This window comes from Leptosomus discolor, chromosome 6 (genome assembly GCF_034619465.1).
Source record: "Leptosomus discolor isolate bLepDis1 chromosome 6, bLepDis1.hap2, whole genome shotgun sequence".
Taxonomy (NCBI): Eukaryota; Metazoa; Chordata; class Aves; order Leptosomiformes; family Leptosomidae; genus Leptosomus; species Leptosomus discolor.
Genome location: NC_141396.1, coordinates 15,611,332 through 15,627,920, shown reverse-complemented (window position 1 = coordinate 15,627,920; position 16,589 = coordinate 15,611,332). Strand labels below are relative to the sequence as shown.

Sequence of the window (16,589 nt, the reverse complement as noted above, 5' to 3'; positions counted from 1 at the left end):
CTCTACGCAGCAGAGGTATTTAATTTAATTTCAAAGCGATGTGCAACACTTAAAGCCCACAGACACCTCCAGCCCTTTTTTTGTCTCCTTTCAGCAGGCACATTCTAGTTCTTCTCATTATAAACTCTGCAATTACTCCAACCTGGCTGAGAGATTATCTATCCAGTTCATGCTGAAACCTCTCTCTCATATGCACTCTTGCACACTCACACACACATGCACGCATATCCTAAGTGGGGGCGGGGGGGGAAGTTTGAAAAAGCCACTGTATTCTGACATTGGGAGATCTACTTACCAGATTGCTCCTCCCTGGGTGCACAATAAACACCACCAAATGTCAGGCTGTGGCAGTTTCAAGTTCAAGTTAGATCAGTTAACTTCAGTTTCCTTCTTAGCTATCAGAAAATCTGTACAACTCGGGGAGTGGGGTAGGAATCCTCGCCCTTCTGCGGTTCTGTATGAAGTACCCAGACACAGTCCCTTCTTGAGGGTAAGACACCATTCTTACTGTGTGCCGAAAACGGATTTCAGCGGTCGCTCACTAACTGTACCTTAAACAGCTCTATACAGCAGAGTTCAAACTATGGTACAACTCAACGACCCAACAGTGCTTAGAAGTTACAGAATAGCAGCATGGAGCAGCAGGGCTATGACAACCAAGGACAATCTGCAATGGTGTTGTTTCTGTTTGGCCAGCCAGTCTGCCGGTTCTCCCAAATTCTCTCAACTAGCAAAGTAAAATGCATCCTTGTAGGTGCTGGCCACGAAGATGCAATTTAAATATTAGTTCTGCAGCCTTCAGAGGCTGGAGTAACAGATCATTGTTTTCTACAATAACCTAAATGTAAAAGACAGAGGACGACCAAACTGAGGAAAATAACAATTAAATCTGTAGCCAAGGTCATATAAACCACTGCTGACATGCAACCATACTGCAAATCTTGTAATAACTGAACTTAGAGGAACAGTGTTCAAATAACATTAAGAATAAGACTCAGAACTTGAACTCAGCAAAGTCTGGGATGTAAACTTTGATTCTCTCTGCTCCCTTGCCACCCTGGCTTTGGACTGCAATATGCCTGATATATGTAAAGCTGCCTGAAATCCAAAACAGCCTTCCCTAGACTTAAGAGTGGTGCCAAAATTAGTTGTGGATGAACTTATCACCATGACTCAGAATTTTTAGGAGCCTGCAGAGGTAAGCCACACTGTCAGTGTTACCTGAGCAGAGTGGAGTTGTTAACCTGTTTGACTCTTTCACAGTAGTAGTTCAAACAGAAAACAGGAGTGTCACCACATGCTCTAAGATGCTCTCCAGAACTGATGTAGGCTCAATGAAAATACAGGGAGCTGAGTGCTCAACACTGCTGCCCACGTGCTTCAGGAACTGCACTAGGTACTCTCCAAGCACCAGCTTTCCCTTCCTCCATAATTCTATCGCCTTTTTGTCTGTCTTAGCTGTCACCAAGATGATTTAAGCCCCCTGGACTGCTCTTTGGGGACTCTTGGCCCAGCTCCTTGGAAAATTTCATTGGCGGAAAAAGCGCATCCCAAGCAATTAGAAACAATGCAACTGCTTCCTCAGCAAAGTGAGGTTGATGAGAATAGCTTAAAAAAATTTCCCATCTGCCAAGTTCCAAGTTTAAAGGGTGTTAACAAAGCCTGTTTAACACCCTCCCCCCCAAGCCCAGAGACGAAGGGCCCTGATTTTCTACTGTGGGACTGGAGCAACTCCCCACTAAGTGGGGGTTATTGAAGACTTACAGTGGAAGATCTGGGTCCAAACCTGGAATGGCCAGGGCCTGATTTACAGAGTCTTTCCTGATCTAAATGCAGGCCTGCTGCAATTCCTTCCAGCTCTGTAAAAGCAGTTGTTCCCCCCCAGACCTCTCTGTCTAGTTCAGAGACATGCAAAATTGTCTCTTATGTCCCTCCTCTTTAGGGCTATTTTTATCTTCTAAACAATAGCAATTTGCAAAAGCCTCAGCTAGAAAGCAAAGATCCAGCTCAGCTATCAGCAAAGGGACTAATCAGCCTGTGTCCCTAAACCGCAATGCAGCATGCACATAGGTTAGAGAAGCACACCAAAGGCTCTCCCTCTGAAGGCTTCCTGCAGGGCCAGCCCCAGAAATGCTGCAGAACTGGCCCAGAGCCACTGCTAACTGTACTGACTGTACTCATGGCTATACTCATTTTACTCACCTACCATCACCAGGGGACTGTGCATTTGCTCATTTGTGTGAGCAAAGCCTTACTGTGATGGCCAGACTGTGTAGTGTCTTCACTCTAGGGTGGCTCGATCTTGAGAGTTCTACAAGGTTTTTAGCAGCTCCCTCTTCCAGCACCTGGCTATAGCCTCTCTGAGGGGAGAAGCAATTGGAAAGAAAAGAGCAATGTCCAGCTTTCCTCCTCACCCCAGCCTCAAACTTCCTCCAATTTATGGAATGATTCGTAAGCCATCAGCAACACACCGACTTCAGGGAGAACAGCAGGGGGAAGATGGTACAGACAATTCCTTTGCTAGTGAAATAGTGCCCTGGGCCAACACTTCACTCGGGGCTGGGGTGGATGGGATCGCAGCCCCGCTCCATCATGCTTGGGACTTTGGCAGAAGAGAGTTTAACTTTTCATTGACTAGCATTCCCCAGCCAAGCAGATGTTAAGGGAGAATACAATATACATCCAGCTTCCAAAGGGTTAGCATAGCAGGCAGGAGAGGAAAGAGATGGATTTGGCTCATAATAGTAAAATTTCAAGGGTCCTCTCTCCACAAAAAATAGGTCTGCAGTCAGAACAGCCAAAAGCCACAGGGAAGTTGGGGGCAGGGCAGCAGGGGGAAGCTGGCCTGGCTGTTTTAAGTCTTTCTGTTGCTCTTCAGAGCAGAATACTTTTTCAAAGGCCTAGCAATGGATATTGATTTCAGTCTCAGAGCAGCAGCCTCCTCCCCAGCCACCCTCCCACCCACCCTGAAGGGACCCTCTCAGCAGGATGCACTGTGGCTGTAAGTCTTCTGCTTAACGGCAAAGCAACACATTCTGGCAACATCTTAAATATACTCATAGGACATCTGTGAGTGGGTTTGGAGGAGAACCAAACACGGTAAAGGGAAGAGGAGTGAACAGGAAGAGAGGGACGAGGGTGGAAAGGGATGGGAAGGTTTAAAAATGTTAACTGTTCATGAAAGATAAAAGTCATCTTCTGATATAGCAGCACTTTAGCAGTCAGCCACGCTGAGTAGACCCTGTCTGAGATCAACCGCATGCCAACTTTGTTCCAGAAACAAGTCTGAAAGCCTTTCTCTTCAGCAAGTATTGGTTACGTGGATAGTTCTTTTGTCCTGGCATTGGCAGATAATTTAAATACTGCAGCTTAAATGAGTCCTGGGAACAAAAAACAGAACAAACCAAACAAACCCCATTCGCACTAAACCTTTTAATGATTTAAAAGAACATCTGATTGACTAGAGTGTTTGAGAAAATCAAGACGGCTGATCTGACAGCTCCAGAGCATCACTGTACATTTACCAATCAAACAGGATAAAAGGATGTGTCCCATGCCAGAGCATTTTCATGGGAAAATGTCACTGTGGACACCCCCTTGCAGAAGCCTGTCAGCTCTTCTGCCATTTTTCTCAGGCTATTAACAGTAATTGTGCATGTACCCACCAAAGCAGGCAATCATGCTATCCCACTTCACTCACATACATCAAATCCCCTCTACAGCTGACCCAAACAGATGAAACATTATGTCCTCCCCACACTGCGCTGGCCAAGACAAAGGGTAAGGTGACAGGCAAACTAGCCAGGCTCCTTTATGAACAATTTAAGACCCATACTATGCTAGAGAGAACGAGGGCTACGCCCTATCAGTAAATGATTTTGCACATTAATGCATCTCGATTAAATTCGCCTGCGCTTGTGCCTCAGTGTCTTCTCCCTCAGTTAAAACTGTTCTCTTGGTGCAGAGCGAGAAGAATGGTCACTACTTCAGAGGGAGGGTATAAAGCTGACGCTTCTTGGCAAAAACCTCCTGCCTGGTGACAACTGCCCAGGGTCAGGCCATCTGCATCCCCTTGTTAGGCAGCAGCTGCTCTACTCGCTCTGCAGAAACTCTTCTTCCTTCTGGACAGCAGTGATAACTGATTTAATTATTGATGATGACGGACAGAGGAGGAGGAGTTCTTCAGAGGAACTCACAGGCACCACATGCCACAAATCCTAAAACAAACTCCCTATTCTTAGGTATCAAAACCATTCCTGTCCTTTTAGAGGACACTGTAATTACTGCCCAAGTAAGACGAGAAATATTGATAGACCCAGCTAGTTACTCAAGCAGCATGCTTGCACTACATCCAGTGCCGCCTTTGAGCCTCATTTTATTTTATTTTTTTTTTTTTTTACCTGTGCGAGTGTGAGGTACAGTGTAGTGTTATTTATCTTGAGATGTACGTGTATGTTCTGGACGGGGAACGAGTGGATTCTGCTTGGGCAGCTGGATCATTCAGAAAATCCCAGATGAGGATGGTGTCATCATGGGAGCTGCTGACGATCTGGAACTCATCAAACTGAAGTCGAAAGACTCTTCCAGAATGCTCCTAAATGCAAGTGGGAGACAAGGCATGTTACTTCGCCAAATTGCTGGCACGTGCGATGGAACACTCTAAGAAGGTAACTAGTGCTACCTTCATTTCTCAGCAAACCCCCCACGGCACACTGTGTGTCACCATCCCATAGCATAAATTAAGCCCTCTTTCAGTGAGCAGGGTTTACTGTGTCCGAGTTCTTGGCTTGCAGAAGTTTACATTGCAGTCATCCCGTTAATCCTTCAACCCCAGTATCAGACATACACTGTGCAGAACAAACCAAGCCCCCTCCACCACACAATTCAGTACAGTGAGGCTAACAGAAGCACTGTCTTTCCTGAAATCACAGCATTCCCAGATGCAGTAGGTTACAGGGGGAGAGAGGAGAACTTTGCATTCAATACTTGGCATCATTGCCACTGATCAAGAGGAAAGAGCTTAATACTGGAGGACACTAAGGAGCCTGTTGTAAAGTCCAGTGACACAGAAATATTTCCTCTTAAGCAGTTCTAAAAATACGAACTAGAAAGGGCACCCTTTATAGGCATTCTGCAGTTCGCTTTCTGCTCTGAGGTTGAGCGGAAATGACATGACAATTTGGCAAGAGTTCAGACTGTAATTAACAGGCGGTAATGGCCAGATCCTGGATATCACAGGGCAAATCCAGTATGCTTTCCCTTTTGTGTTGTCTGTTTTTTCTTGGTGCTTACATTGCTGCAAGAGCGAGCAGTGGCCGCCTCCTCGGTCAGAAGGGAACAGAAACCATGTAACTAGGGCGAGCCTGATCTCTTCCATTAAAAAAACCTCATGTCTTAAAATACATTAATACTGAAGGTACAGTTTTCTCAAACATTTAGACATAAGAGTATCGTTAGCTACTAAATGGGAAGTCTCTGTCTTATGACACAGGACTTAAAAAATACAGCTTGGTTTGCAAAGGGCAATAGCTGCTCTAAAGTGAATCTCTGAATCTTTAAATTTAAATTAACTGAAAATACACACACACAAAAGACTGATTCTATTTTAAGGTAAATTTTAAAAAAGGTCTAATAATTGGAAACTTTCTGACCTTCTAACTGTAACTCGAATCTGTCTTAAAAACACCTTATGGGTTTCTGTCTTCCCACCTATTCCAAAAAGAAGTGTTTTTCCAGTCTGTGTTGTAGCAGTGAAGTAAGTAAGTTCTTGCTAAAAAACATCACTACAACAGTCAAATCCACTGAGATACTGCTCACAGAGACACCAAGAGAGGGAGGTACTTCCAAAAGCTGTTTCCAAAACTCCCTTTTTTTCCCCTCCCAGTCACTGTGGGCTAAGTAAGGTCACCTAGAAGTTCCATGCAGCAACTGTCCTTTGCTGTTGTAGTGGCAATAAGCAGAATGCACACCCTAAGATGAGGCCACAAGGACTTGGACTCTTTAGCTCGTAAGGAAAGCTGAACTGCGTGCTTATTCTGTGCCTGGAAAGCTTCTGTCAAATTCATGTCGCTGCTGTTCCAGCTAAAGGATGACAAAACTGGAAGGGACCTGGCAGGCAGTGAGCATTTGTTATCTGTGCACTTTCCTCCTACTGTTTGAAAATTGAACACGAGCAGCAGGAGACTCACGATGTTCATTGTGAAGCCAGGTTTAATTTTGGAGGCCGAGGGAAGACGAAAAAAAAACCAAACCGTGGGTAAGTGGGTATAAGGACGCCCTGTTGTCATAAACATGAAAAGCCCTAAAAGCTCTACAACAGCTTCCTCTGCCCCTCCTCTTTTGGCCCCCTCCATCGCTATCAAACAGGGATTTATGAGTATCCATGTGTTGAGATTCCTACAGTGTTTCCATCCCACCGCTTCTGATTTATAATATAATTAGCTGGGGCACTTTGGCTGTCCACTGCTGGAAAATGCAGAGGAAATCACACCAGTTAAATTAAGTCTACAGGTTACTAGGCACACACTTGTCTCAGGCTGGAGCAGGAATGCTGCTAATACCAAGCCGAAGCCTTAGACTCTCAGGATATGAGCTTATGGGCACAGGGTTGTTCTATAGTTTGGAACTGAGTTGCTGATGACAAAAGGTTTTTCTGGATTTCATCCATGAAACTATTTGCAGTTCTATTTGGCTAACAAGAATGTTTTTCAGCATAGTACCTGCAGGCATCCAAGGCTCTCACAGACTCTTACGCTGCAGCTTATAGTCCAAGCACATGATTGCAAAAGAGTTAGCATGGCTTAATGACCTACTGCCTGTCAGCTGCGTCACAGTAACCCTCACAGCCTGCACCAAATGTGAAGTGAAATACTTCAGTGAAATCTACAGCAATTCAGGTGGTCAATGAGTGTGCAGAAGGTCAGCTAGCACAGCTCAGCTGGTGAGAGGTAACCACACTTTTAGAGAATCAGACAGCCTCGGTATGATCTTGGTTTAGAGCACAGGCTAGTCACATGCCACAGCAGGAAAAGGTCTAACGTATATCAATCCAAACACTGCCCCCACACTTCTTAGCTAAATATAAATACATTTGGTACTTCTTTTTCAATAAGAATTTGGAACTGGACTTAAATCTTCCTTTATCCCCGGCAACAGTGCAAGTTTTTTAGAGTGAATGTGATGGAGGAATGCTTATAGGAACCATCCCAAGGCCTTGAATGTACCAGCATTTTTCTCTCAACTTTCCCACATTATTATAAGATCAGAGTCCCAGTTAAGCATGACTGAACGTTGTTAACACTCACACAACGACATTTTAACCACACCATGATCAAACCTACACTAAATACCAATGGATGGCATCAAAGTAGTAGTTGCTGTCTAAGGATGAGGCAATTTCACTGTCTGTTCCAGTCCTTACCTGCTTTTTCCTTAAACACCCAAAAGCCAGTTAAAAGCAATGCCAACGGTGTTGTTCCTCAAATTTGGAATGTACTACTTTTCTTTAAGAAACTTCCTGTCAATAATTCAGACAACTTACTACTACATCATGAGGTACTCACAGGTTGAAGTAAACCCACTGTCACATGGATTTCAACATGGACAAGTCTCAAAAAATGGATTTAGTTATTAATTTCAAATCACAGAACAAAACCGTTAAAAAGTGAGTGAAAACTCCACAGGTTCTAACTTTTAATGCTTTATAGCTTGCAACATTAATAAAAAAGTTGGAAACCTAAAAAAGCCAGTCGCCTAGAAATGATTTCTAGATCCTGCAGACTGGGGCTAAGCTGACTTGAGTTTTCACGGCTCGAAATAGCCTTGATCAAGCACACTCTTCTGCCCCCTCCAACACTCCTACCAAAAGCTCTTACCACAAGGGTTCGCAAGCAGAGGGTCCCTGCTGGAGCACGAGGGTCCAAAGCAGCCACAAGATCCCATACTTTAATTTTCCTAGTAGTGAAAAAATAGACAAACACCATGGCTCTGTTAAAGAGTAAAGAGCAATTGCTCACAGAAAAAAATTAACTGCTAGTACAGCTTAGCTAATACACCAGTTCAAGGAAAATTACAGCAATCCTTCAGCTCTTGAGACCTGGTTCTTGCATTTCCCCTTTGTAAGCCTTATAGAGCTTAATGGGAGAAAAAAAATATGCTGTCAACAAAGCAAAACACATAAAAAGCAGGTGGTAATAACTAACAGAAACATGTGAGAGTGCAGACACCTATTCTATAATGGCAAATGGTCCAGAAGACATAACCACAGATGGGAAAGATTCTTCTTACCAGAGGTTCAGCAAGAAGAGGTTTCAGGTTGAGTCGGTCACATATTCTTACAAGCTAAAGAACTGGACCACACACATCAAATCACACTGACTTATTTCAGAAGAAGAAAAAAAGGTATACTTTATAGCATGGTCCTGATTTACTGGCCATGAAATTGTCTTCTTGGTATGACAGACAAGGAGTCTAGTATTTATAAGGAAGACAGAGCAAAGTGGGATGTGAGACACTGAGACAGACAGGAAGATGCAAGGTATTGACTGCACTGACAGCCTCACCCATCATATGCCCCACTGACTATCCTCTTGTTATCAAAGCGTATGCATCTCACCAACTCTTCATGGCCTTCCAGTACTCGTAAACACGCCCCACACTCGATATCCCACAGCCTGGAAGAGAGTACAAAGAAGCACTAAGAATTTTTGAATATCTGATCACTGCAACAAAACATTTGGTCTTTGCTTGCAGTTAATGGAAATTTGTAAATAAAAGTCGTGATGAAAAAACAAAGAAGAAAAACTACATTCGTCACTCCTTTTCCTGCTGCGAAGCAGATGCATGCTTTTCAACATGACCCTGTTATGTTACAGTATCACATGGGAAACGAGTCAGAGATCCAAAAATTTTAAGGCCAGTTGTGTCTAGTATCTACTGCTCTAATAACACAGGATACCTCCCAGTTATCTTCACAGTGAGCCTCACAAATTTATTTTACTGAAGTTGAGTTTTCATAAAAGAATCCTGCCCTGATTTTAAGATGTTAAGAGAGGGATACTTACCAATCCCTTTGGCAGCTTGTTCCCATCGGTAAGGTCACCTTCACAGGGCATGCGCCCCTTTCTGTACCCCTATATGCCTATCTCTAATTTGGAGACTACCATCAGACAAACTAAGACATCAATACAGTGGTGAAAGGCACAAGAATTAACAAGCCCTTTTTATTTGTCGTTTCTCCCACTGGAGACATACCTCTCCCATTGGAGGTATGTTTACTCTGTAATCTAGGCACCTTATGCACAAGCTAAAATGGACACTCTACGTTTATTATTTTGTAATGCATTTTCTTCTTGCTCTCAAATAATTCCTGTGGCTCTCTGCTAACTGTTTTTCATAAATCAATATTTAAAAAAAGCTCTGGCACCAAAAACCAGTTCACCATATCCTAGTAAGAGACCCAGCAATGTGTTATTCTCTCAACTGTAAATAACCTAGAGTTTTGGGCTATGTGAAGAATTTTTAGCATGGAGAATAAATTAAAATATATTAATTTTTACACTACCTTGAAAAATACTTAAGAAATGCTTATGAAGTAAGTCATAACAGTTATGAAGCAAGTCTATTTGCTCTCCATACTTTTGTCAGCTCTTCGACATGACTCCAAATTACCATGGATAAAGAAAGATTATCTGCCTACAAGAACTGAAATTCTTTGACTGTATTGTCTAGAGGTGTTCCACCTCTGGCTGAGGCATGCTCTGCTCGTACAGGAATCTTTTAATAACAGTATCTGCTGCAGCTCCCTGACACATAGCTGAAAGAAAGCAGTCACAAATGTTCTTAAATGCTCATTGAATTTGCCTTCAGACTGACATGCACTTCACAGTAGCGAGAAATACGGGTGGTTCGTGGAATTTCTCTGGGTGACACATCTTGAAGCAGCACAGCTGCTGAGGGGTCAGGTCACTTCTCCCTGAGACACAGACCAAGAGAGAAATAAACGGTCTCCACATATTTTACTCCTGAGGTCCCCCAGGGAATAATCCAGATCCAGTGCATGTGTGCCCAAGGTTGGTGGATAATGACTGCAGCTGTCCTGCCACGACAAGCCGCTCTCACTTTGGACAACAGAGGAATGAACAGAACTCTTTCGTCACTGTAGAACTGGGAAAGGATTTGTCTATGCACAAACAAAACGTGTTTGAGGCCAACAAGAAGCACAAGGTGATTCTTCAATCCATGAAGTTGATCTTTCAGGAATCTGTAAAGATCCCAACAGTCTTCACATGAGTACCAGCATACCAGTCAAGGTCAGAGCAAGCAACTCCATGGCAAAGGTCAGCCAAAGGCACTCTGGCTGGTCAGAGAGCATTAAGTCTCTCAAGGACTGTAAACAGGATGGACAATGCCAGAAATGAACTGGTGCAGAAAGGTCTGAAGAGCAATCTAGTGCCAGGAACTTTGATGCCATGTGTTTCCATTCCTTGCCATCAATCCTGAGATTGCCAGCAGCTCTGGGAGGCTGCACCACACTAATTCAGGCCTATATTTTCAGGTCCCAATTTGAGGTTTTACCTGAATCTGAATGGGATTAGAAGAGAGAATCATGTCCATAGCCATGTGGGGAATGGGTCTTCATGTACAAAAAGGATAACTGTTACGTAAGAGCAGAATCTCCTAGCAGAATTGGTGCCAAGAGCACCTCCCAGATTTGATAACCTTCTAAAATTTCTACTTCTTTGAATAGTCGAAGTACCAAATAGTAAGAGAACTATTCTTAAGGCTTAAGAACTAACTAAAAAAAATTCACTACAAAGTGTACACAGTCAAAACCACTACCACTTTTCCCTCCTATAGCTTTGGGAAAACTTCTGGAAGTAGAGGTCTGCAATCATCTCAGCTTTTAATTCACTTGAAGTCCTGGCAGAGCTGGAAGATGTACAGAAGGCAGGGGAGCCTGAATCCCCATCTCCTAGAGAGAATGCTGTTGTCTACACAGTCCAGTATCAGATCCCCATGTGTGCACACACTGGAGGCCGAATACACACATGCAAACCAACCACTCATTTAAACATTAACCCAAGATGATACAGTCTGATGCTGTTTTCCTGCTTTAAATTCTCTTCCCCCCCCCCCCCCCCCCTTTTTTTTCCTACACCATGCTTGTCTGTAGCAATTAAGAACTGTAGCCCTAGAGGCTAAGATACTGAAAGGACTGGATTAAACTTGATGAACCACACTCTACCAGATAAAAATTGGCACAACAGCAGCAATGTCTATGTAGCCGTGTCCTCTTACACTGGTGAAATTTCCGGCCTAAACCAAAACCTAAATGATTTTTATACATTGAGTCTACCTACAGAAGACAGATATTGATTTCTCAGCTACTTCACATGTCCTTACGTTTGCAGTTGCAAACTAGAAATCACGGAGTCTTCTTTCAGAAAAAAAGCTTTTCTGCAACGCACAACATCTGGCATTTTACAGTGGATTAAAATCAAATGTAAAAGCACCAAGCCACTCACAAAAATGACTTAGCGACCAGCCCTTTCTTAAATCACCCTTCCACTGACTTGTGCCCTCTGCTAATGGCTGGGAGAAAACGATGTGACCAGGTAGGTCTTGTGCCTTGCCCACAGAGCTGCCAAACTTGGCTTCCATTAAGATTCACTGCCAACATTCTTGAAATTCTAGCACAATTTATCTGTCAACTAGGGATTTTGTCCAAAGTAAGCACAAAAGTAACTGTATTCCTCTTTAGCGTTATCACTATCTTGACATTTATGTTTATTAGCATTGCAAGTCACATTTTAGATCCTTCCCTAACTGCTGTAATATTTAACTATTTCTTACTCTGAGACCAAGTTTCATAATACTATTGCAGAGAGTTATTTTCTTCTATTTGAAGTGCAGGAGCTCTCACCACGTGTAAGTGGTGCTACTCTTATACAATGCCTGTAATACTTTTTCACCTGATTAAGAGACAGAATTTCCAGCTCTCTTGGTCATGCTCTCAGGCAGCCCTATACTAAAATCTGGCACAATGACCTGGTGATGTCAACCAAAGGACCACCATATCCATACAGAATGCAAAGCAGGGAGAGGCAGTGTGTTGCAGGCAAAGTCCACAGGCAAACAGTAGCATCAATCATTCTCACTGAGTAGAAATTAGTACTGACATACAAAGCGAAGGGTTTCTGCTTACACTGTCCAGCTTTCAAGTTTTATCAGAAGGCAGACAATCATTTAAAGCAATGACAAAGACAAAAGGGAGGTTGCTCTTCCTCCTGTTTGCAGGACAGAGCCGTTTCCCTACGTTACGTACACTACCACTCAAGCTTGCTCCGTACACCCCGAGATTAGAGGGACATTCCTCTGCCAGCAGCCGCAGGATGTAGGGAGAAATCCTGGCTCATGATACCAGAAGGAGTTAAATCTCAGATTGCAACCAGGGCAGCTGGAGAAGGGCAAAAGGCAGCAAACTGAACTTCATGCTCTAAACCAGCTGTTCCAAACTTAACCAGGTGCCAAGTACTACAAGAAGAGTTTGGCAAGAGCCCAGGAGGATTTCTGCAGAGGATTAAATGCCTCTTACTGCAAATCTGACCCCTTTAACTAGACACATAGCCCAATTAAAATATCACAAGAGGACATCACAGAAAGTGGTACTTGCCAGCTCTTTCATACACCAGAATTGTCAGAGCAATGCAACTTGTTGATTAGTATGGGACTCTTGAGATATAGAGGATGAAAGACAACACAGTAAAACAGGCTTCTAATATCTCTTTCCAGTAGTTCCCAATGTTCTACACCAAAGAAAGCATATTTCAACGACGACAAGGGTACGGAGCACTTCAGTTACCTAACCTCTGCACATCCCAGGGAATCAGAGACAATGCACTTGCACAAGAACTCTGCAACGGGGAGTGAGTCTCTCACCTGATAGTATTATCTGAAGAGCCGCTCACTACTAGCCTGTCTCTGTACTGCAGACATGCAATGCCTCGTTTGTGGCCATTTAAGGTGCGCACAAATTCGCAGGTACTAGTGTTCCATACCTGTGACAGGAAGCGGGGAGGGAACCACACAGAGACAAAATTATTAAGAGGAGACTAACAAAAGCTGGTATCTGTATGATATATAGGTGCATCCAGAATGCTCTTAATTGAAGATGCTATCATTAAGACTGGAAAAATTAACCCTCTGATGACTTGTGACTATAGTCTGTAACTGTTACCAGCTTGGGTCACTGTATACAGAAGATTTTTGCCACACCGAATGAGAATTAGCTTCCAAAATCAGGCTTCAGCACTCTTGGGCTACGGTTTAGTCTACACAGGATCTTGGTTTTCCTTAGTTTTTATGCTGCAGATTGGGATCAGAGCAGTAACACTTAAGTGACTCCTACCCACTCACCTTCACTCCTGCTCCCGTGCTGTCCTCTGACAACTGTTTTGAATGAGTAAAACAGATTATGGAAGCAGTCAAGTCGAAAAAGAACACAGGAAAAAACCCCTCCTTTTTTCAACTGCGTCTGTACCTGCAACTGATTTGTCATACAGCTCTGTAAACAAGTTGTGCAAGCTCAACAGAGGAGGGACGAGTGGAAACAAGCAGCAGGAAGAAAACTGCTTCTAAAGGAAGGTCTGTGTAATAACTGCCCAGGATCATCTTCGCTGTCTGGTCACTGTTCTTGGTTATTAAATACCCAGTGTTGCAAATAAAAAGCCTCTGGAACACCTCACCTTTATAGTTCTGTCACCTGATGCTGATACAATGTACTTGTCATCAAAGTCCACTACATTGACGGCAGCTCGGTGCCCGACTAGAACCCTCCTGAGGGTGATGTCTGTTGGTGAAGCCATGTCCCACACAGCAATGGAACGGTCTTTGGAACATGTCACCATCATGCCGTTATTGAAGCGGAGGTGCAGCACTGCTTCGCAGTGGTGAATCAGTGTATTCAGCATCTCGCCTGCATTCACGTCCCAGACCCTGCAGTTTCAAATTTCAAACCAGAGAGAAGAGAGTCAAAAACCCGATCAGTGGATTTTCTGCAGAGCGAGAGAGGGACGGGGAGACGTAATTGACTCTCTAGCAATATTAGAGAAGCAAACACCATAAGTTATATCTACATCTATTAAACAGTTCACTAAAAGATATATTATATAAACCTGTTGATTATGCATACATTGAGACAGTCCAGCAGCCAAAAACCCTGCAATGCAGTTAACACCACAAAAATAACCCAGCCAGGAAAAAAGCGTTCTTTAATTAAGGGAATTGAGTACTGAGGAAAGGTATGAGATTGATGGCCTTAAAGACTGATGTTTCCTGGTTGTCTCAGCCTACAACACACTCCATTTCCAGACAGAGTGTGACCTGTGGAGAAGCAAGTTCAGTGACAGGTTTAATTTTTGACCTCTCTCACAGGACTATCAACTCAAAGGATAATTTATACAGAAGCAGAAGACAAGATAATGCTTTTCAAACAAATATAAGTAATTGCCACAAGTTGCACCACGAATTGCATTTACCCTGCAGTGTATCTGGTAAACAGCTACATTCCAGGGATGTGCTGAACACACAAATTAAGACAGACCATTTATGTCAATTTAATGTTATTGGAACCAACTGTTTCAGCTGAAATATAAGATGAAAGTCAAACAAAGGCTTCATACAGAACTCTAGGACTTGAAATTAAGATTTTAAGCCTTAAAAATGTTTCTTTTGGGGTATTCTGTTGACAAACTTCTTTTACCTTCCAGATTTCTTGGCGCTATCACACCTGTATCCCAGATATACTACGTAAGAGCAGAAAATGGCTGTATCACCAGGCATATCAAACACTGCACAAGTAAAACTTTGCCAACAATGCGATAAGTAAGAAAAGGCAAGATGTGAGAAAAGACTTCTAATGTCTTATTTTCTAAGTAACAGAGGCTGAAGTGCATCAACTTATGGACTATAAATGAGAAAGAAAACTACATTCCAACTACAAAATGCAAAGGAGAAAAACCCACAGACTAAAGAGCTGAGCCATTAACAGACGAGCAGTTTGCAGACAGGGTTGCCAAACTGAACAGGAGCTGGAGACCTACTGACTTCTTTGGACAAGTGCATCCCTGAGATCTCAGAAGCATTAAGAGCCCATCTGTACTGTCTATTGGATGAAGCCTCTCTTCCTGAGGAGACCCAAGGATAAAAGTGATGCATCCTATGTGCCTCTGGGGTCTGCAGAAACATTTATAGATACAGTGGGAAACAAAGTACTTCTGGGCAAGCAGCCAGTCTGCAATTTGGCCTGCCTGGCCTGATACGGAAGATGATAGTGCTTGTTACAGAAATCAGCCTTTCCTATTGCGATCTGTTTAGCACACTGCAGTTCCCACATTGTCTCCAGGCAGGCAGTCCTGCTGAAATTCTGGATTCCTCATGATAGGACCCCAAAATCTAGCAGCACCACAAGACTGCATGCATCATGTCAGGAACTAAATTTAATGGTTATTAGCTTAACAGTGGCATGCAAGCACGGTGATAAACATGAGGAGCTTGCAGCCATAGAACACATGGTAATAGCTTCAGAAAAGGCCACTGACACAGCTTTTTGTTGTCTGTAACTTCACTGCGTGGGCACTGTTTTCTACTCTGACAAGAAGAGAACATATAACATGGAGAAGGCAGACTTGCTCCTCCATGTCCAAGTTCATATTGCAATTCACTAATTCATATGTGCCTGTATTTACACTGCAAGTCTTAGACTCTCTGGTATCCTGTGATATGTCTAGTGGACTTCATATGTGCACAACATGCACCACAAGTGCTGACTTGAGGTGTCTAGCCTTTTGCTGGAGACTGGAAGGAAAGTAAGTTTAGAAAGATTGAGAGAAAAGAAACATCATGCTGAAATTTAATTAAAAGTCACAGGAGACCTAGTCATACATCTTTTGTTAAAATTAAGTGACAATGGATGACTAAACCTTCAAACTTGCTTTGAAAACTTCAACCAACCTTTAAAAAGTTATTCTCAGGAAGAATTTAAAACATTCTCAGGGAGTGTCAAAACATGCAAAACCTTGGTAAAATGCCAGATGGCCTTCCTAAGTCATCTCGACCTTGACTGGCCTTTGCTTAGGTTCTCATTTCTCCTTGACAGCCATTTGCATGGACATCTGATAAACAAGGGCAGTACACTCCTGAACAAACACGCTGAACTACTTCACGGAACCAACTGAATAGCACACAAGTAAGAAAAAACCATTTCAGCAGCTTGCAAGGCTAAAACCTTAGAGGCAAACAGAGAGCTCTGAACCACGAGCACAGACCTGACTGTTGAGTCCGAAGATCCAGTAATGATCACTCGTTCATCGTACTGGAGGCACAGGACAGAACCCGTGTGTCCGGTGAGAATTCGCTTGCATTCCAATGTATTCTTATCCCAGATCTAAGATAGCAAACATTCAAAACCGGACAGCTCAGTAAGGTTTTAACCTTTCGGTACTTACCGGTTTGACTGGTCTGTTTTTTACTACAACACATCATCCATAGTGCAGTTAGAACATCTTTAATGGCACCTGTAGAGTCTTCTA

The 16,589-nt window shown here is 43.1% G+C and overlaps 1 protein-coding gene across 3 annotated transcripts in view; it reads right to left on the bottom strand.

Annotated features, from left to right (window-relative positions):
- Window positions 1-2,989: 2,989 nt before the first annotated feature.
- The window catches only part of BTRC (beta-transducin repeat containing E3 ubiquitin protein ligase), a 117,085-nt gene continuing 103,485 nt past the window's right edge, over window positions 2,990-16,589 (bottom strand). For all 3 annotated transcript variants that reach the window (XM_086467420.1, XM_086467421.1, XM_086467419.1), the window contains 7 exons: window positions 16,326-16,444; window positions 13,746-13,995; window positions 12,940-13,058; window positions 8,562-8,672; window positions 7,875-7,953; window positions 4,401-4,594; window positions 2,990-3,380 (listed from right to left, as the gene is read on the bottom strand). In XM_086467420.1, the coding sequence (XP_086323546.1) occupies window positions 4,433-4,594; window positions 7,875-7,953; window positions 8,562-8,672; window positions 12,940-13,058; window positions 13,746-13,995; window positions 16,326-16,444 (840 nt within the window). In that variant the 3' untranslated portion in view covers window positions 2,990-3,380; window positions 4,401-4,432. The remainder of the gene's footprint in view (window positions 3,381-4,400; window positions 4,595-7,874; window positions 7,954-8,561; window positions 8,673-12,939; window positions 13,059-13,745; window positions 13,996-16,325; window positions 16,445-16,589) is intronic.